The sequence below is a fragment of the Paramisgurnus dabryanus genome, chromosome 10 (assembly GCF_030506205.2).
Source record: "Paramisgurnus dabryanus chromosome 10, PD_genome_1.1, whole genome shotgun sequence".
Lineage (NCBI taxonomy): Eukaryota > Metazoa > Chordata > Actinopteri > Cypriniformes > Cobitidae > Paramisgurnus > Paramisgurnus dabryanus.
The window spans coordinates 26153072-26175732 of NC_133346.1; the positions used below are offsets into that span (position 1 = coordinate 26153072).

The 22661-nt window shown below is 37.8% G+C and overlaps 1 protein-coding gene and 1 long non-coding RNA gene across 2 annotated transcripts; one reads left to right on the plus strand and one right to left on the minus strand.

Moving 5' to 3' along the window:
* Positions 1-678: 678 nt before the first annotated feature.
* LOC135718298 (uncharacterized) lies at positions 679-10797 on the minus strand. The gene is made up of 5 exons (XM_065240642.2): positions 10709-10797; positions 8444-8504; positions 8068-8211; positions 4483-4734; positions 679-1282 (listed from the first exon to the last, which is right to left on the minus strand). The coding sequence occupies exons 2-5, from the start codon at positions 8502-8504 to the stop codon at positions 981-983; spliced, it is 759 nt and encodes a 252-aa protein (XP_065096714.1). The 5' UTR covers positions 10709-10797; the 3' UTR covers positions 679-980.
* Positions 10798-11277: 480 nt separating this feature from the next.
* LOC135718299 (uncharacterized) lies at positions 11278-18732 on the plus strand. The gene is made up of 4 exons (XR_010520720.2): positions 11278-11541; positions 12932-13036; positions 13146-13353; positions 17880-18732. It is a non-coding gene; the product is annotated as an uncharacterized lncRNA (long non-coding RNA).
* The last annotated feature ends 3929 nt before the right edge of the window (positions 18733-22661 follow it).

Sequence of the window (22661 nt, forward strand, 5' to 3'; positions counted from 1 at the left end):
TATCAACAGACTTTCAGTAAGCATTCAGTTGACTATAAGTAGCAACTCATCATTATTTTAAATTAACTTTAGGCATACTAACCAATGTATCAACAGACTTTCAGTAAGCATTCAGTTGACTATAAGTAGCAACTCATCATTATTTTAAATTAACTTTAGGCATACTAACCAATGTATCAACAGACTTTCAGTAAGCATTCAGTTGACTATAAGTAGCAAATCATCATATTTTAAATTAACTTTAGGCATACTAACCAATGTATCAACAGACTTTCAGTAAGCATTCAGTTGACTTTAAGTAGCAAATCATCATTATTTTAAATTAACTTTAGGCATATCAGGCTGCTAAAACTCCATCTTTTGCAAGTATTTTCAGAAATGCGTTACTTACTGTTTGTTACATATAAATTACCTTTCAGTAGAGAGTCATTTTACTTGGAGGTAAATTCATCTTTTCATCTCTTGCCACATTAGGCCCATCAAAATGAAGTGAAAATCTTAGGGATGCTGTTGAATGACTCTTACATCAGACAACATGGCTACTAGTCAGGGGATTTTCAGCAGACTGTCAATAGACAGTAAACATCATCACTACTAAATATCTGTTATTAGACAAGAAAAATAACAGCAAAACAGAACAAGTACATAGATGCTGAACGAGGAAAATATGCAGACTCATTTGTTTGTCCAATCAACTCCTTTTAATGACCTTGTCAAAAAGGATAACATCCAATGAAATGGTGATGTGTACATTTTTAAATCAAAAGATATGAGAATACTCATGTGGACTCATGAAAAAACAGGTTAGAGAGAGGATCAAACATGGAAACAAAAAGGTCTGCCTAGAATGACAAAAAGGGTTTGTAAGAATATGTTCCCTTCAGTTCAAACAATGTTATTAATACTAACTGTTAATGATATCTACTTTTTAAACATACTTATAGTAAACAGCGAACATAGCTAAGAAGCTTTTTAACAGATCACTTATTTAGACAAAAAGGCAAAAGTGAACCTTTCGCTTTCATTGATAGGACCTTTCTTAGAACATCTCCTATAATGTGTTCTTTGCACTTTTGTGCAAACTCCGCTAGTTTTCCTGGAGTGAAGGTGATGCTGTTAAATTGTGCTCTGTCAGCAAAATACAGTTCTGCGATGGGAGCGAGCTGGGCAACTGCATTCCGAGACACACCTTCTTTTCGGAATGCTTTTGTCATGGTTGCTCCACGTTTTGTCAGCTTCAAAAGCCTTTTATAACGCCTTATGACATCACGAACATTGTTGGCTGAAAAACAGACAACACAAACAAATTAATTAACTCACTGACAGAGATACCTCTTCCCAAATCAATTTATTTTAAATAATATGGGGCCACATGTTTCTTTTGTTGTATTAGACTGTTAAGCGTCGCCGCCCCGAATACGGGACACCTAAGTTTGCATTAATATTGTTGATGTGAATTTTAATCTATCACTACAAACTATATATCGTTGGAAAGGTTGATTCATTTATGAAGAGAGTGTGCCTCAAAACATTTATTTTCTGCTAAATGTCACTGTCCCACCAGCAGGACGACTACATTTACTTCAATGTTTGCATATGAATTCTTATCTAATCATGACAAATTGTATATTGTTTGAAAGCTCCAAGAGTGTAGATTTAACTCAATAAATTAAAAGGTTAAAAAGCCAAGTGATTTTTTAAATGTTGAAAAGAGTAGTCAACAACATTAAACCCGCCTTCAAATAACTGATAAGGATATTTTTCTTAATATTGTTTGGCTTATTATTTGGTTTATTATTTTAAAAACTATCTTATCCAACTAGATTAAAGACTAAGGGTTTTCTTTTACTCTTCCCTTAGAAGAATGATAAATTACTAATAATATTGGTAACATTTTAACTACTACGTACTTACGACAAAACAATTAATAGTCTTGTAAAAAGTAATTTTGTGTTTATGTTGCATTGTAAAACATTTCTGGTGAACAGAGTCAGTAGTCAACAGTATAATTACAAATATATATTACAAATGTACATGCAGGTATTTTTTAATGTAAGTACAATTTAAAAACGTGTATGAGCATGTGTGTGTTTGAATTTGCATGTTTGGTGTGTCCACATATTGCTAAGGTTCAACTATTTACAATTGCTGTAATTCAGGGGTGTCCAAAGTCGGTCCTGGAGGGCAGGTGTCCTCCTGCAGAGTTTAGCTAAAACTTCCCTCAACACACCTGCCTCAAAACATCTAGTCTGCCTAGTAAGACCTTGATTAGCTGGATCAGGTGTGTTTGATTAGGGTTGGAATAAAACTCTGCAGAGACACCGGCCCTCCAGGAGCAGGATTGGACATCCCTGCTGTAATTGATTAATGATTAAGTGATAAAGCCTCATTAAGTAAATGGAATTTGCTGCTGATGTGACCTGCTTCTCAAATTACTGTGAGGATCACTTTTGCTGCATGCCCCCAAGGGTATAGGTGGTTTCATCGGATGCATGTGCGGTGACGCGATATGCGTCTGGTCTGAACTTTACTTCCAGTTTCAGTTTTTTAATTGTCTGACTACTAGCTAAACTGAACTCTTGAAAAAATACCTTGTCGAAAATAACAAAAAGTTTTGGGTTCCTAGGTAATCTACGTGTTGTTTATTTTGCTTTTATATAAATAAACAACATTTAAATTACTTTGTTGTTATTAATTTTTGTTAGCCATTAAAAAAAAGAAAAGATTTTTGTGTAAAGTATAAGCCAAATATACATATTTTTTCTGTCAGTATAAGTCTAGTATACTTAAATATCATTAAAACAGTCTACAAAAAGTAGACTGAAATTTAAAGGTGCAATTTGTAAGATATTTGCAGTAAAATGTCCAAAAACCACTAGGCCAGTGTTATATATTTTGTCCAGCTGATTACTATCAATATCTGTAATGTTTTCAACTACTTGTAAATCATGAGAAAATTTCCATTCAAAACATTGACACGGGGCAGTGCAGTCTCCTGTCAATGACGTTATCCATGTGACCCTTTGTCACCGCCTTTACTGACGTAAACCACATGACAACAGTGGTCGAGCTCGAACAAATAAAATGGCGGCCAAGGAATCAGCTGGAGCACAAATTTAGTGAAAATAAACGTATATTTTCACTTTTTAAGCATTTTAATTGCATTTCTAGCGAGAAATTAGTATTGTAGTTTTCAAATATGTGATTAGTTATCACAAAGGCGCTCTCTGTTTATATTTCAAACACGCTGCCTTTGAAGTGCGTCGGAAAGCCTTTCTCTGAGCGGCCTTCAGGCCTCCGAGGCCGAAGTCATGGCCTCATGAGGCAGCGAGGCAACAAGTCCTCACTGCCTTGAGTTTTCGGACGCAGCGAGCCAGTGTCGTGGACAAATGCGGAACTATGCGATAGCGCCTGTCGGGCTACGCGCTTGCTTATGAACTTATGGATATCTCTGTACCGTCTGCCGCTGGTTGTGTCAGCTCCTGTAAGCGTACGGGCCAACCAAACGACCCAAGAAGAGTTTGGAACAAAACAAGGGAGGATCAATTTGTTGCATTATCTGGATGGAGAGAGCTTCACGACAACATTTAACTAGACCGAGATTCTGATCCTGCTTGTGTTTTACGCGATGGGTGAGTTGTTTTGATTCGTAACCCTTCAAAAAACGTATGCTATTATATTGATCACAACATTAGTGTGTAGATTGTAATCAGCGCGTCTTCCCGCGGACGATATGCACATCAAAGGTATTGTACAGCAATATAAATGGTCATTTTAAGACACTTCACAATAAGATTTGTACTGTCAATACATTATGTGAAAAATCATTGTAGATTGTAAGTTGAAAACTTAATTCTGTGCTGTGTTTACCATCGAATTTGGACTAATACTGTAATATCAATATGACTAACAATTTCGTTTTGAACATCACATATAAACTTACATAATGAAATAAACGATGTCATCAAACGCAACATTTATAAGACTTGATTACCTTACGTGATTTCTCGTTCGCGTCTGATTGATGGCCATCAGTGGTTGAGTTAAAGACTACAAATCCCATAATTCCACGCTGCTTCAGAGCGTCAGTAAACAACATCATTGTTATTGTTTGATCTGGCGCCATCTAGCGGCGAAAATTATACAAACTGCATCTTTAACTGTCTAATTTTAAGTTTTCTAAGTTTAAAAGAACTATATTAATACTAACTTTTTCAAGGGCACACGATGCGAAGCTGGTAACAACATATATTTAGCCCGTCGTGTGTGTCTCGTCATTTCAAAATATGTGTTTGCACATAACTTCACATGACACAACATCTACATATTTTGACATGACAAGCCACACACAAAACACTCCGAACAGATTTTGAATTCGTGCCCCTCAGAAGAGAAGTCACCAGCCGCCACTGCTAAAACTTGAATAAACTTCTTTTTCGTAAGAGATAAAACAACAATCAATAAAATGACAACTGCGTTTACCTCGTTTTATCTTGTCATGTTTATCTTTTTTCCCCTTCTTCTTGTTCTTCTTGTGTTTCCTGCTCTCTGCTTTCTTCTTGCTTTTCTTTGTTTTTCTTCTCTGATGAGTCTCTGAACTTGAACTTGAAAAGGATTCATCACATGATTCTTCTGTGACTGATGACTCCACATCAGTTGATGTGTTCGCATCACTAGATAGGTCAACAGCACCAGTTTCTTCATGTGCCACTGATGTACCAGGAATTGGATCAACTGAATGAAGAAATATAACAAATATAGAATCAAAATCAATAAAAATACAATACAGCTTTGATCTCCTTATATTATAATTGTATGATAACGTTATGATATGATATATAGTTCAAAATACACTCTAACACTGTGTCCTAATTACACAGGATGCTATAACTCCAGTTAGCATGTTTTTTCACCGCCCATATTAACAAGTTAGAGCATGCACACCGCACACATGAGCAGCACGGCCTTTCCGTCGGCTCTATTTTTTCCTGCGCTGCTCATGCTCAAAGTGCATTGTTTATGGTTTAAATGCTCGTGGATTGACATAAAAAAGTGTCACTTTACCATAAATCATGAATGTGATGCCAAGTGTGTTTTAAACAGTCATGACTTTGAGCAATTTAACAGAAAGCAATGAAATATTTAAAAACACACTGTTGCCAGAACACTGCACTGTTATTCACCCTTTGCTAAGCACTAAATGAATCCTCATCTAGCTTAATAATCTTCAGAGAAACAGACACATCTGTAAATATTGTGCCTAAACTGTTGAAGGGAAACACGTGCTGTCAATCACTGAGTAAAATCTTTTCTTTTATCGTAAACTTCAGAGAAACAGATTTAATAATGTGCCATGGAATTTTTATGTCTATAATTGTGTATCTGTCATAACACGGACCAGAACAGCATGAAAACAATGTGGATTAAACAAATCACAAATCATAAATTACACTGAGAGTCAAGAAGCGTATTGAAAAGGTTTTGCTCAGAAATGCATGTAAAATAAAGTAATGTGAACTTGAGATTTTTATACTGTTATTAAACTGCACAGTATGCGCTGCAAACATAGCCAGTGTGAAAGCACAATGGGCATGCGCGGCAAAAGCTCCCCTCACACCCTGCTCACGCTTGCGGGATGAAACCGGCGGAAGCGAGCGACAAGCGGTTTGTCTATGACGCTAATGCGAGACACAGCTAAATAAATTAAAAACCTCAGCCAAACAGAATGACGTGTAGGAGGGTTTTCTCTGCAAGTACTGCACTGGCAACAAAATGTATAAGTACATAATTAAATTCATAAATATTACACCTTAGAAATATAATAACAAATATATACTGAGTTTTTGATATACTCTTTAGCATGAAATACACTTGTTTGTTCAAACTGAGTTTCTTTAAACCACATTCCTGAGCCCCTCAACACTGCACATTTTACATGTCTTCTTTATCAAACACAATTGATTATTTATTTCTCCGCCAACGTTTTTATAGAAATTGCCAGCCAGCATAATACCTTCCAGCATTTTTTTTATTCAAATATATAAACATACAATATTAAAAAAATAATAATAATAATAATAATAAAAAAAATTATATATATATATATATATATATATATATATATATTTATATATATATATATATATATATATATATATATATATATATATATATATATATATATATCCTATCTTCATTTATTCTCATTTTATCATTTATTCTCATTTTATCAGCTCTCCATTATGGGTAGTATCTTACCAAATGATATACCAAATTTTGAGCAAGCTGAGATAATTGCATTTTGTAAAGGGCTTTTGTTAGAGATCAGATTTTGAACAATGATCAAAACATACACAGAGTTTTAACTGTTTTCTGGAGAAGTGGATGCTTCAGTGTTTTATAAGTTATGTAAGAGTGCCACCTGGTGGATAGTAGCGGATATATGGATTGCAGTAAAAACTCATCATTAGCAGGGGAGCGTTTTCTCTTCATTGACAAGTTAACACAGTGTTTCCCACAGATCTGAAATTTACTTGTGGTCATAGCCGGTGAAAAGGGCAATGTTTCCTAGTAATGTGTGACACAACACAATACTTTGATTTATTGAACATTTATATTAATTTCACATTATAGTTCCTTAATCCAACCATCCCAAATGTTCTTTGCCATAAACAAAGCTGACACTGTTTGTCAAAGCACCACAAAAACAATTTACTGTTTTTCCACTGCATTAAGATGACCCCTTTTATTAAACTCTATTGAATACAATAATATGTAATAATATGTGCAGGTCTATAGATTATAAGTGTGACTGGTGTTATGAGGGTTGTAATTTTTATTAGATAGAAAAAGAGGCACTTTTACTGCTTCTGCTCTAATTCTTTCTTGCCGATTAAAAAAGCTTAATCTACTCATTATTTCAGATTCAAAAGTCTACTTGCTGTCCTGGTGACAGGTGGCTTTACATTAACTTACAGCTTGGCGTTTTTTGGCTCTTCAGTCAGCTTGAGCTTTGATCGTTCAGTGCAATAGGCTTGATATTAGAATTTCTTTTTTGCTACCATCTCTGTGCAAACTTTTTAGATTTTTAGAAAAGTATTAATAATAATATTTTTAAAAAATGGGAGAAAGAAAATGCAGGGCGTGGTCGTGACTTCCTAAACAAGCCGGTTGTTATCGGCATGGAAACCGGAGATGCACTGAAACTGCACATGAGCTTTAGCACGGTAGCGCTCGCGGTCATTCTTCGCTGACACAAAATCAACATGATCTCACAAAGTTCCGTGGGATAGTCACGGAATTTTGTGCTCATTTTTCCGTGGCATTCTCACGGATCTCCGCATTTTTCCGTGGCCCTGCTACGGACTGAGATCCGTGAGAATGCCACGGAAAAATGAGCACAAAATTCCGTGACTATGCCACGGAAATTCGTGAGATCAGGTTGCACAAAATATTCATCAGACTTGTGGGACCCGAAAAAACTAAACTAGGACCGACCCAGTCCCGAGTGACTATTTAAAATATAAACCCGGAACCGTATAGGTCTCGCGTCCTCTGTAAAGACCTCTAATGGTAAAACTCTGCTCAAGTTCAGAAACATGGAAGGATACAATCATGTGAGACAGATCTTGCTTTGCATCGCAGCCAATTCATTGAGAAACAGAGAGCACGCGAACGCACACCAAACTCATCGGGAGAGACTCGACGTGCTTGCTTACAAAATGTCATTATTAAAGAGTGTCATTATCACAGAGGAACAAAAAAGACTAAATTTGATGCCAGTTACTTGGGCGCTTGTTAATATACCTGGGCGGCCCGCCCAAGTAAAGTCATTGTGTGGGAAACACTGTTATAGGTCAATGGTGGGGGTTTTACTCGTCAATTGCGGGAAATAAGGACATCAGCTCATTAGTAGAGACTCTACTACCTGAAATCAGTTTGTCAGACAAAGAAGATATACAAAATTATCAGTGCTGGGGGCTCCAGGAACGAGGTAGAGAACCACTAATCTAATAAATACAATGTATATACTAATATTTTATTTATACAGTGGGTACAGTATGTTACCTTTCTGTGCTGAAAGCTCCACTACTTGTTGCCGAAGCTCGGTGTTCAAGGCTTCCAACTCATTCACCTTTTCTTGTAATACGTCTACTCTGTTCTGCCACATCAACATTTCTTGCTTTATTGGCTTCATTGTTTTCGCTGGAGCTAAGAGAACAACAAAAACACATTGACAGCTATATTTCACTGTTGTATATAGTACAAACCCTTTTATATAGAGTTATATACAGAGTCAACACTATTGTATACAGAAATAACAGAATATGTAAATGTATATAAGGGGATAGCAGACTCCCTAAGGCCACAAATAAACTACAGAAACCAGTGTGGTACGAAAACTGCTTTTAGCTAAATGATTACTAGTTGTCAAATGGCTTACCTTCACATTCACCCTCTACACTTTCCAAGTTGCGTTTTTTGCGGGTGTTGTAATGTGACATCTAAGAATCAAAAAATTATTACATTAATATGCTGTATCAAGTCACATACAATAGCATGTATCCAATCAATGAGCAGATGTATAAAAAGTCTTAATGGTAAGACTGGCTTTTAAGAACTTATCTTTATGAACCAGTTAGATAAGTTGTATCATTCTTACACTTTTATCTTAAATTTGTCCAATGTTTGGTAATGGTAACGCTTTAATTATAGCCTGAAATGTTGTAATTAAATAGAATTCACAGCACACATGTTTGTAACAGAGTACCTCGTAGGTTTAAGTGAACAATATTGTGAACAAAGTATTTATACTGGAGGTATTTTATAACTACCGTGTACCTATTGTAATATTATGTGGTAGGTATAACTTACTGTAGGCATAGGTAATACAGACCCCTTCAAGGTTTGTAAACATTGAATGACTATCGGGTGCACGCACAGCATGGGGCCAAACTGTTCATACCATCGAGGCTTTATAATTTAATCTAACAGGGCTGAAAAATTATGACTTATCTGAAATGAAGTGAGCACTACAAACACAAGCCTCTTTGATCTTTGCATTGTCCCAGTCTGCACGTTTAATTGCTTGCAGCCACAGATGTTGTATTTTTTTGTTTTTGAGATGAATCGCGAAAACTTAACGGAAGACCTGTTGCGATTTTCACAGCCCACGACGTAAGTAGGCCTTTCTGACGATACCGAATATAATACGCAACTCAATCTGCTGTAATGGCTTTTCTGACCCCGACATGCGCAATGGGAACCGCCTGTGACATGAACCGTGAAGGGGTCTATAGGCAAATTATGTATTGAGTTTTTGTTAGGATTTTATTTGGAAGTTTTCATATAAGCTACTTAAAGGCGCTCTTAGCAAATCTGCATGACGTCACTTCTTGTTGACGTTCAAAGTGTTGTTAAACAAAACAAAGCACAGCTAACTCCTCCCCCTTGTGTGCTTTCTGAAAGAGTCATGAACGCGCCCAACCCCCAAATCCTTCTTGTCGTTTATTGGCTGGAACACTTTGTTAGCGTTAGGTTTGACCACTTTGTTTTTGTTGCAATTTGTGGAGCCTGGGCTGTCTACAGAGAGCACATTTTTTTACAGTGTGTCCAAAGAACAGGCAGCAAGCAGATAGTGAGATGATGTTTACTGTATTAAACAAAAAAAATTATGGCCTAAAACGTGTGAATTCGCTAAGAGTGCCTTTAACTGATGAAAGTGTATTGTATATAGTCAATGTCTACGAGCCACATCAGCAAATAAAAAATAAATATTCATAACACATCCCTTTTATTTCAGAATACATGTAACCTAAACATACTGTACAACTGATATGGTTTTAATAGCAAAAATGCAGCTTAATTTTGTTTAATTTAATTGTGTTTCTGTGTTTCAAAGCAAGTACAATAAAAAAAACAGCAACTGTTCATTGTAATTACTGTGAAAATATACCCTTTGGTTCCAGTTATGGGATAGTTATGGTGTAATTGTAACATTTGCAGGCTGTAAATTAAAGTGATACTTTGTTGCCCTCTTTAACATTGATTCAATGGTTTCTATCTGCCTTCTTGCTAACTGGGTTATTTTTAAATTGTATTTGCTGAAGTGGCTCATAGATATCTACTGTATACATACATGTTCATCAGGTTAGTAGTAGCCTATATGAAAAAACTCAATTAAAAACATAATAAATTCATCATCCCTCTATATTATCCGTAGACTGTTGCCTAGCCATACCTACCATGTAATATTACAATAGATACCCTGTATTACAGTGTAAATAATTTGTCATTTTCATTTTCATTCTCCAGACGTAAAATATTGTTCTCTTATACATATGAGTACTGAAAAGGTACTCTGTTGTTACAAATACTGTAAGCACGTGAAAATTCTGATTAATTATGTGGTACATTGCGGGGTTCAAGCGCATGTCCACGTGTTTCAATGTAACTTACTTAAAAAAACTGTTATTTTAACTACGCTTTTAAATATTTAGTAAACTAAACAAAAACGTTTCAGTTCATGTGTGTTAAACATCTATAAATTTAATCAAGTGAGTATACAATCAAAAAGACCTGTCACAGTACAGTACAGATGTACAATTTCATAGAAACCGTCAAAAGCTAATAACTTTTCTGTAACATTACTTGAAACAGGACATCGTACATTGAGTCAAAAGTAGCTGTAAGTTAAAAACTAAAATACCTTTTTCCACGGTTGTCAAAACGTCAGGAGAGTTCGGTTACACCGACTACAGGAGGAAAGATGGCTTTCTGTCCGTTAAGGAAGCTACATTGGCGGAAATTTTGAAGCACCTAGGTAGTCTTCCGAGAGAGGGCGCTTGGCTGCTCAGAAGGATCATTAATTGAGGTAGACACTAAGCATATAATATTAAAACCTTTAATATTTTAAACAATAATCGTTGCAGCATACAAAATAAAAAAAATATATCGAACAAAACACAAATACAAAAATAATAATGATTAAATAAAATGTGTGCGTAAGCTACTGGGTGTGGTGACAACAGCGCTGACAATTGTCTCAGGTACCACGTGACCATGGCGTTGTTCAGTCGGGATAGAAACTCATAAATAATTTAAAAAAGACATAAACCTTATAATTGATTAGCAATTAAAGTAGGTAAATCAAAAAGTATAATGTTTATTATTTTATAAAAAAATCCAAAAATAACTGGGCCGCCCCGCCCATTTCCGGATTTGTCCGTTCGCGCCTGACGTGTACTGCGTAAACAGAAAGCGCGTCAACAACAGAGAGACAGTACGCTAAATAAATTAAGCTTAGAAACTAAAATTAGTTAAAGGTATAAATGTATATACTTTTACATTTTAACACGTAATGATGAGTAGGTTATTGAGAGGACTCATTGATAAAGTTTATGTTAGTGAAACGAGCAAGTCACGTCTGAAACTAATAAGGTGGATGCAAAGAAAAAGATTACTCAAAGGAAAAACGAAATGCATGCGATGCAAGAAACGCATGAAAATGGTGATCTCTTCTTGTAAAGATGGTTACATCTGGTAAGTATGAGATTTTCTTTGTTCATTCCTTTAGTAATTCATTCATTTAGCTAATTGGCAGGGGTGGAAAGTAACCAGTTAAACTCACGTTTAACAATATGAACAATATTGTGAACAAAGTATTTATACTGGAGGTATTTTATAACTACCGTGTACCTATTGTAATATTATGTGGTAGGTATAACTTACTGTAGGCATAGGTAATATAGACCCCTTCAAGGTTTGTGAACATTGAATGACGATCGGGTGTGCGCGCAGCATGGGGTCAAACTGTTCATACCATTTAGGCTTTATAATTTAATCTAACAGGGCTGAAAAATGATGACTTGCCTCAAATGAAGTGAGCACTACAAACACAAGCCTCTTTGATATTTGCATTGTCCCAGTCTGCACGTTAATTGCTTGCAGATGCAGATGTTGTATTTTTTTGTTTTTGAGATTCTGCATGAATCGCGAAAACTTAACGGAAGACCTGGTGCGATTTTCACAGCCCACGACGTAAGTAGGCATTTTTGACAATACCGAATAATACGCAACTCAATCTGCTGTAATGACTTTTCTGACCCCGACATGCGCAGTGGGAACTGCCTGTGACGTGAACCGTGAAGGGGTCTATAGTACACGGATCTGGTAGCTGTGTTGAAAAAGTTGATAAAGTCAACTTTTTAAAATAACTTTCTCTGTCTGTGTTGTTTCACTGCTGATTCTTGCCATACTTCTGTTGCCAAACTGCACGCGCATAAGTTGCCATGTCGTCATTGTGTACAAACAGTAAAAGGGTCTATTCTAAGCATGAAAAATTTGAACTTTGGTGGAAAAACGCGCCGTGTCAATAAGTAATGCGTTTTAAAACATGAATGCATTAATGTAAACATGGCCTTAGGGGAACACTGTTTCGTTTCGCTGTGTACAGGTTGTATAGACCTCTTCACAGTTCACGTCACAGGCGGTTCTCACTGCGCATGTCGGGGTCAGAAAAGTAATTACAGCAGATTGAGTTGCGTGTTATTCGGTATCGTAAAAATGCCTACTTACGTCGTGGGCTCTGAAAATCGCGCCAGGTCTTCCGTTAAGTTTTCGCGATTCATGCAGAATCTTAAAAACAAAAAAATACAACATCTGCGGCTGCAAGCTATTAACGTGCAGACTGGAACAATACAAATATCAAAGAGGCTTGTGATTGTAGTGCTCACTTCATTTGAGGTAAGTCATCATTTTTCAGCCCTGTTAGATTAAATTTTAAAGCCTCGATTGTATGAACAGTTTGGCCCCATGCTGTGCGCGCACCCGATAGTCATTCAATGTTTACAAACCTTGAAGGGGTCTATAGTGTTGACAATAAAGCTACCCTGACTCTAATATACTTCATATAAAAACTGTTCAATTGCAGGCAGTGCAAAAAGTCATGCGGACGAAAGAGAAAAAGCATTAGGATCAACTCAATTTTTTCCAAATCCCATGCAAGCCTTTTTAGTTGGATGAAGTATATACACAGGTAAGTTTATATTGTCTGTTATCTCTAGTGCGTTTTTATCCATCACTGTCTGAACATTACATTTTTGATTCTGCCCTTGTACAATAATATTGCATTGCATTATGTTTAGATTTTCACAGGGTCTTCATTTGAGACAGGTGGATATGATCCAAGATAACATCTCAAAGAGTAGTGCAACTCTGTCCAAGATGTCCATGAAATTGCGCAGTGTATGTGTGAGAAGTATGCGAAGGTTCAGGAAAAAAAGAGGGCAAAAAGTTGGTGGGCTCAATGTATGTGTACACATTGATGAAAGCAAGTTTCGCCACAGACGAAAAGTAAGTTTTGAATTCAGAAAACATCTATTTTCTTCTAATGTGGATGTGTTGATATAAGAAACACATTTTTGCATTGTTTGTAAATAGACACTTTTTATAAGACAATAACATTTGGTAGAGCTACAGGATTAACCATAAGAAGATCACAATCTTGATTTAAATACCCAGAAAATACTTGTTTTTAAATGACATCAATTTGCCTGTGCCAGAGAAAGCAGGTGAACTACTTAGGGATGGGCAATTTACCGGTGATCATTTGTCAGATGGATTTTGGACTATGGTCTCTAAGGCCCCACTCACACTATCCAAACCAAACTGTACACAAGTGCGAGTGTACTCCTCCAGAAGCACACACTCACACTGTACTTTTATTGATCCGAGCCTGGGTGCGCTTTCGTCATTACGATGCGATTGTTTTGAACAAAGCAGGAAGTAAAGCGCTCTCTTAACACTGGAACCCATCATAATGTTAAGTCTGTGTTTTTTATCTAGAGTTGTTTGGTGCGCGATGACATGCAGCCCTCTCACGTCTATCATATTGCTTAGTTGGTCTGTCACGTGTGTAGCTCATACATTCACATAAACCTGCTGCACGCATCATGAAGTTGAGTGGTCGTGCAAGTGACTGCTCTCCTTTTGAACCGCGCTTTAGCCCATCGCACTCCAGCCCACCTCTGCAAGCCGGCCAGGGCGTGATTTAACCAAACTGTGCCTGTGCGCGGTACAGAGCGATCACACTAGTCAAACGAACCAGGCTTTGAGGGTCAAACGTGCCGGGGTGCGTTTTGGTTTGCATAGTGTTGAGTGCACCCTAACTTGGTTTCTCGCTGGCATGATGTTGCTCTGCTTAGGGATGCAGCGATTAACCGGTTTTACTTTTAACTACGCTTTAAAATGTCATGTTTACTAATTGTAAAGGCTTTGTAACAACCGTGTGTTTCTGTTTCATGCACACACACCAGATTCATAAACCACCAAGTGGCGCGGTTGTGTTTGTGTGCTTGTCTGATGCAGGCTCGTTGGTGCATTGTATGACAAGGCCCTGTGAAATAGGAAGTGCGTCTGTTGTTGGTTTGTGCATCTTGTTTGTGTGTGCATGCATGTGTGAAACAGAGCCACACTCCAATCAGTCCATGCATCACTACAAACAAAACCTCCTGCCTAGGCCGGTATGAGATCCTGGCGGTATGATAACCTTAAAGCGGAATTGAACCCTAGACATTTTAGCTTGTTATCATGGGTAATTTATGTCCATTTGATTTTACATGGGAAAAAAAGAAATTTGCACAATTTTGATTATTAGATTAGTGTGTTGCAGCTGAATTTTCGTAACGGTCTTTGATGGACTCAATTAACCAGAATGCACTGCACGAAACTGAATCATTAGCTCTACCCTCTAACCGCTGATCGATGCAGTCTTCAGGTTTGTTCGACCTCATGCGGTGCCGCAAGAACCGACAGCCAGATGACATCCAAGTTCCGTGAGACTTGCGGTACTTTGACATCATCCAGCTGTCGATTCTTGTGGCGCCACATGAAGTTAAACAAGCCTAATAACTTTTACCGCTCAACCAGCTCTCAGATCAACTCAAGTCAACTTGAAGTTAGCCGGTAGACGAACCTCACCATAGAGTAACTCCGCTTTTACTGTCTCTGTAATACATCACCAAAAGGAAATTACCAAAACTCTAGATAAAAGAAGACTAGAACCTGTGTAGTATGTGGATGTAAGGACAACAAATTCAGGCCACCGGGAGTTTTTATTGTTTACATCAATGCGACCCTCAGTTGACACAACAGATTACTCGAAAATTTGAATATGCAGCCAGCATTTTCGTAAGGAAGATTTCGAGTACTGTTTTCAGGCCAGTTTTTCCGCGGACTCAGGTAATGTAAAATGGTCAAAATATCTAAAACATAATTTGGCTTAGTTGTTGCTATTTCTGTGTAAACATACTACGTAGAAAGTTATTATCATGTTGTTGTTATTATGAACACGAGCAAAGCAGGCTAACGTTAACTCATCCTGTGCAGCTGTCAATCAAACTCTCAAACCCCTCCCCCATTTCGAACATTCAGAATTATGTTGTCGTGCATTTTTCTTCCGGTGATTTGACGACGGTCACTGTGCTCCTTGTGAAAAAGTTAGTCTGGAGCCTTGATATTAAATGTAAACATTAAATCAATTACTGTAACATGACTTAAAGAGTAACTAAACCCTAAACCAACTTGTTTTAGTTAATGATTTGTAAGAATGGGGCGTTATTAGTGCTGTTCATTGATTTTAGTAAGTTTTTTGACATTTGGATATTAAGTGTTTCAATACTACAATATATGGTGTAAAAACGTCTGTGCTTCAGGTTGAACAGTGGCTACTGCAGTTGAATTTTCCTATTGGATGTTGAGTCCAAAAAATAACTCGTGATGTAAGCAGGTTCAAGCTCACCACGCCCTTGTTACGATCTCACCACACACTTGGTACAAGCTTAGTTCGTCCCCTCTATCTCCGTTGGGATCTGCCCACTTTTCTTGCATTTTTCAAATATTGCCAGTGGGTGGAGTCAGGCTCTGACCAGGGGTTTAGTTATGCTTTAAGGATTTAATGAATTTTGTAAAACACAACTCATACCTTGGAAACGATATCACAGAACATTTTAGAACACAGAACATTGACTGTTTAAAACCCCGGTATACCTTGAAACCGGAACCGCCTCATGCCTACTCCTGATCCACAAACCAACACAGTGCTGTTTCCAAAACAGACCCTGTTTTATTATTAGTTTTGAGTGGTTCTTATAATTTTCACTTAAAAAAACAAACCAAAGTAAGAGACATTTTCTCAGGCCAAAATTAAAAGTTCTCTACTCCAAGAGAAATGTAAAAAAACCTGAAAAAAATATATATTTCACAATTGTTCAAAGGTGTGTTTGTGATTGTATACATGAATGTTGTGGAATTAATGAATTAATTAATATAATCACACCAACAAAATCTGTAATCGTTGCATCCCTTGCTCTGCTGCATGTATGGTCACAAAAACTTTAAACAAGCGTTTTAAGCCATAACAATGCAGTCGACATACGTAAATATGAGACAACTAAATACAACTCAAAACTAGCCACAAACTAACCCAATCACATCTGGAGGGTTTTTTTCCATGTTCCGGGGATAAAATCTGAATTTTTGGCAGGGTTCATCTGCTAAATTCACATTAAGGGGCTAGATATCACATTACTGTAATCACTTCAACGCGCAGACTTTCCAAACTGTCATTGTGTACAGTATATTAGATACTGGGACAAAACAATAGAAAAAATATGTTTTAAGTTTAATTTTTCATCGGGACTAGCTGGCTAACTAGCTATGCAGTTGCATGGTCCACTTTTTAGGCAGTAATAGAGGCAAAACAGTTTCGAGATAAGTTTTGGCTTAATTGGATAATTATTTTATTTAATTATTTTTAATTTTATTTAGGGATGCACCGATATGGAAATTTTTTCTGATACCGATAACCGATAACTCTTTAAATTTGGGGGCCGATAAACGATATATATATATATATAGGCCGATAAATATTCATATTATTTTCACAATAAAAAACTTGTCTTTGTGCTAGACTAGCATACTCTTCTTAAGCCCGCAACACGTGTCATCTTCGTGCTATGTCACAGAAAGCACCAATCAAAACTCCACATGGCCAGCAATGAGCAAGTGAAGTGGTTCAACAAACCAAAATAATCCATAATTTATCGGCTTTCATTTATCGGCCTGATTTTGCTATCAGACCGATAACCGATAATATTAAAAATAAGCAGTTATCGGCCGATAACGATATGACGGTCGATATATCGTGCATCCCTAATTTTATTATTTGTTTGGCCTTCTAAAAGACCAAATTCAAATGAAATGTAGACTGAGACACTATAAAAAATAGAGGGTTGAGTGGACCCAGAGGTCAACCTTTTGTCTCTCTAAACTCTACAGACAAAAATGACACCGTTCACGTAATCAAACTCTTAAAATACCAAATATGTGCTTGTAAAATGTGTTTTCTTCATCCAGTTAAAATGCAATGTATTAAAAATACATATTGTACCATTTATTCAGTGAAGACTATGCACTTGACTTGTTTATTATTAGTTTACAATGAAGCACTTCTTTGTGTTTATTATAGTTTTTATCTTAATGCTTGTAAAAGTTTATTTCATCACTGACTGTTAACTTATCTTGGGTGAGCTTGAGTTTGTCTTTTTAGGTTTCTATTAGTTTTTTGTGATATGGACATTCTATGGTATCAAAAATAAACCCATTTAAAGAAAAAAATAAGTATATCATGATATCATTATCAATAAATAAAATGGCACATATTTTGATAAGATTTTGGTCATTATTCACCCCTATACAGTACTTGTTGTGCACCAAATATCTGAATTATCACAGAAGTAAAAGTCTTGAGAATTATTTGAGGCTATTGCGTCTGATTTCTAAAAAAAATAGTGTTTGACATTTATTTTATTCTTTTTCAGTATGGGAGAGGGCGTTTGGGGGGTGCATGGAGAAGAAAAAGCTGGGTATTCGGAATGGTTGAGATTTTGCCCTCCCGAAAACCAGTACTGCGGTTGGTGGACAAACGGGACAAGACAACCCTCTTACCAATCATTGAGAAACATGTAAAACGAGGCAGCATTATTCATAGTGATGAATGGCGTGCATACTCAAGTCTTCCAGAGAGAGGATATCAACACCACACAGTGAACCACAGCATTAATTTTGTAAACCCATTGACAGGGGTACATACACAAAACATTGAAAGGGCATGGACAAACTTCAAAAGGGAAGTGTGGAGGTTGCGTGCAAATCGGTCAGAGAAGTCTCTCAAAAACCATCTGATATATATAGAATGGACTTATTGGTTAGGCAGGAGACATAGACAGGGAATTCTTGGGAGGCTTTTGCATGATATTACTCAGTTTTATCACTGACTTTTTCTATTTTCTTTTTTGTTTGAATTTGTGTTTCTCTAACTGTTGTTTTGACTTGTACAATATTTTCATGTTTTTACATACATTTTGATTTACTACAGATGCACATACATCAGTGTAAAAAAGTGAAAGGTCATTAAAAGGAGTTGATTGGACAAACAAATGAGTCTGCATATTTTCCTCGTTCAGCATCTATGTACTTGTTCTGTTTTGCTGTTATTTTTCTTGTCTAATAACAGATATTTAGTAGTGATGATGTTTACTGTCTATTGACAGTCTGCTGAAAATCCCCTGACTAGTAGCCATGTTGTCTGATGTAAGAGTCATTCAACAGCATCCCTAAGATTTTCACTTCATTTTGATGGGCCTAATGTGGCAAGAGATGAAAAGATGAATTTACCTCCAAGTAAAATGACTCTCTACTGAATTGTAATTTATATGTAACAAACAGTAAGTAACGCATTTCTGAAAATACTTGCAAAAGATGGAGTTTTAGCAGCCTGATATGCCTAAAGTTAATTTAAAATATGATGATTTGCTACTTATAGTCAACTGAATGCTTACTGAAAGTCTGTTGATACATTGGTTAGTATGCCTAAAGTTAATTTAAAATAATGATGATTTGCTACTTATAGTCAACTGAATGCTTACTGAAAGTCTGTTGATACATTGAATATTAACTAAATATTGACAAAAATTCTCTTTGCTGTACTTGAATTACTGAAAAGTTACTGAAGATTTGTTGCGTGTCTGCTAATACGCTGTTGAACATGTTCATCTTTAATTGACAGCACATTACTAACAGTTTCCTGACAAAATGTTTATTAGCCGTTTACATGTTACAGACAGTTTAATGATTGTTACAGAAACATGTAATAGACCATCTACAGATACTATACTGATGAGAGTAACTAGATAGTTAGTTGAAAAGTAACTGATAGCCAACAGACTATCTATAGGGGGACCATCAAAATAAAGTGTTACCCATCATTATTTTTGCTCTATTATTAACACATATCCAACAATCGTTGAATGAGTAATAAGGTAAAAAATGGTCTTTTGTAAACATATGGGAAACTTGAGTGTGGACTGCCTCAGATAGCACATATAGCCACAAATGATACACCATCTTTAATTTTAGGTCCTACTCTAAAAAATGAGTCCATTCACAGCATTTTCTTTGGTTGTGTGCATAATTAATCCCTTGCTATTTATTATTTGTGCAAAACAAAAAATTAATATTTATATGAAAAATGTATCTTCGCACCCTTCAGTAAAATAAGAATAACTTTTGAATGCAACATGCTAAAGTGTTCATTCTTTTTTTGGGTGTTTACTGTCTGCTGCTGGTAACAACCAGAACTGTCTGCAGTCTGCTAGAGCACCCAGAACCAGAGTTATACACTATCAAAGACAGTATTTACAACATTTAAAAAGAAAATTTGGTGTTTCATCATATGAAAAACAACATAAATAACAAAATAAATAACAAAATTTATGTAACTTCAAAGGGTTTTCTGCAAAATGATATAAAGATATTGCATTTATTCCACTGTATGTGGTTATGGGAGCACTTCAAATGTTTTTAGGCAGAAATTGTATACAAAAAGCGTATTATTCCTCCCATCAGTTGGAGTAAAATAACTTTTGCATTTATTATGATAGAGAAAAAATTCCTTTTTCCTCTGTAAGCTAGCAATTGCTGGAATCAAACAAAACTGTCTGCAGGTTTCGTTACCACTCAGGGCCAGAGTTATACACTTTTAAATACAGATTTTAGAAAAAAAACATCAAAAAGCGCCTATTTATTTTTGTGTTTATTAGAGGACTGACAACACATACAACCACGTTGAGCACTTTTAACAGTGTTTTATGTAATTTCAAAGGGTTTCCTGTAAAATGATACCAAACTTTTGTATGTGCACCTCTGCTTGTGGGTATGAGAAGCTTTTGAAATTGGGTAGGCCAAATCCAGGTGGAAATCCCCAAAATATTAATGAGACGAGGCGGGAACCGGGGCAGGCGGATTAAGACGGGAAAAAATCACCGGTTTAATTTTGGAAACGTGGAACACAGGATGAACCCTCCTGTACGCCGGAGGGAGGTTAAGACGCACTGTTACCGGATTAATGATCTTGGTAACAGCAAACGGGCCAATACATTTGGGAGCAAGCTTATTCGAAAAGGAACGCAGCGGAATGTTATGGGTAGAAAGCCACACTTTCTGACCGACAACGTAGACGGGTGGCCTTGACCGGTGGCGATCGGCCTTAGCCTTGGTTCGCGACCTCACCTGGAGCAGGGCTCTACGAGGTGACACCTCTGGACTAGAGCGTGTGAGGAGGGGACCGAAACCTCGGATTCCAGACTGGAAAAATTAGGTGGTTGGTAACCTAAACTACACTTAAATGGAGACATGCCCGTAGATGACACAGGCAATGAATTGTGCACGTACTCCACAATTGAGAGTTGTTGGCTCCAGGACGAAGGATTCTTGGAGACCTAACATCGCAACACCCTTTCGACATCCTCGACGGCTCGTTCGGTTTGACCATTGCTTTGGGGATGGAACCCAGAGGAAAGACTAACAGTCGCTCCTAGCAATTTGCAAAACTCACGCCAAAATTTGGACACGAATTGGGGACCTCTGTCAGAGACCACGTCTGTCGGGAGGCCATGTATTCGGAAGACGTGATCAATGACAGCTACCGCTGTTTCCTTGGCCTGAAGGTAACCCATCCGGAGGTCGATTGGAAGTCTTACCAGTGGCGCAAACCGAACAAGCCAAGATGAAATCGTGGGTGTCACGAGCCATACCAGGCCACCAAAATCGTTGCTTGACTAGGAACCTAGTTCTACTAACCCCTGGGTGACAAGCAACACTGGAGCAATGACCCCATAGGAGAACGTCTGACCATAACTTCTCCGGCACAAATAGCCGGTTCGGCGGGCAACTAGCCGGGGGAGTTACCCCTTCTAAGGCTGTCACAACCTTCGATTCGACCTCCCATCTGAGCGCAGAGATAATGATGGTCTCTGGTAAAATGTGCTCGGGAGTGGCAGCACGATCGGAACGCTCAAAAAGACGGCATAAAGCATCGGGTTTGATGTTTTTGGAACCCGGCCTGTAAGAGAGTGTAAAATTGAAACGACCGAAAAATAGAGCCCACCGAGCCTACCTGGAGTAAGGGGTGTTACCCGGAGGTTCTTGCCAGTGCTTACCTGGTGTCCGGGATGAACGACCCTCCGCCAATTTGGGAGCGAGGGGAACTTCTTCACTTGCCGTATTGGGACTTGGTTGACCGTCTCGACCGCCGACAGCAACCACAGAGATCGGCCGAGACGGTCGTATCCAGTTCACCCACATCCAACCCGAGAGGCCTTAGGACCGGGGCGATCAGGCTAGGGAGGTCGACTCCCGTCCCGCCGGTGCTGGAGACCACGCCCGCTCCAGAGATTCCTTCCGCGTTACCGGGCTCCAGAAGGAGGAGGAGGAAGACGAAGGGTGCTTCGGAGTCGCTGACACTACGGAGACACGTCACCCGCCGGCGCAGCCAACTGCGCAACCCGGACCACGTCACCCCTCTGTGTTTCAGCAGAGTTTTGGGACTCATTGTTTTCATCCCGGACATTATTCCCATCCTGCTGTTGCCCCACTGCCCCTCCCTTATTTGTTATTTCTGTTAAATCACACCAACCCGTTTGTCACTTATGTTTGTTTACCATTGTTATTTATTGTAATTTTGTCATGGTTGTCTTCTGTTGTTCAGTCTCTCGTTCCTCGTGTTTAATGTTTTGTTTTGTGACATCTAGTATCCGTCATTAAAGATGGGGGTACTGTCATGGGCTTGCCAGATCTTTGGTACTAGACTCAGGTTTGAGTGTATCTGGCAAGACCATGACTGTACTATGTTCTGTGTGGGGGACATGTGGAGTCATATTATATGTGTGGCTTCCACGTGTTCCCAGTGTCTTGTCGCTGTCATGGTCTTGCCAGACCTTGGTGTAGATTCAGGTCTTATTTCAGAGGGCAAGATTATGACAGCATTGTGTTCTGTGTGGGAACACGTGTTTTCATATTATGTATTTGTGTCACGTGTTACCAGTGTCTTGTCACTTTCACCCTACTCCCTTATGTACTCGTGTCTTACGTAATTAATTATGTTCACCTGTTCCCCATTGATGTCGTGTCTTTATAATGCCCTCTGGTTGTCTGTCGTGTGCGCGTTCATTGTCTTAGGTCAGAGTTTCATGTTATCCGTGTTTCTGACTTCTGTTTCTGTGTTCCAGTGCTTTGTTCCTGTTCCGTGTTTATTTACCTGTTTT

Bases quoted from the DNA above. Each gene is read 5' to 3' on its own strand.
- LOC135718298 (XM_065240642.2), bottom strand. From the start codon at position 8,504: ATGTCACATTACAACACCCGCAAAAAACGCAACTTGGAAAGTGTAGAG. The intron at 4,735-8,067 runs GTAACATACTGT...TTCTTCATTCAG, and splicing joins GGAGCTTTCAGCACAGAAAG to TTGATCCAATTCCTGGTACA. The intron at 1,283-4,482 runs GTAAACGCAGTT...TCTGTTTTTCAG, and splicing joins ACATGACAAGATAAAACGAG to CCAACAATGTTCGTGATGTC.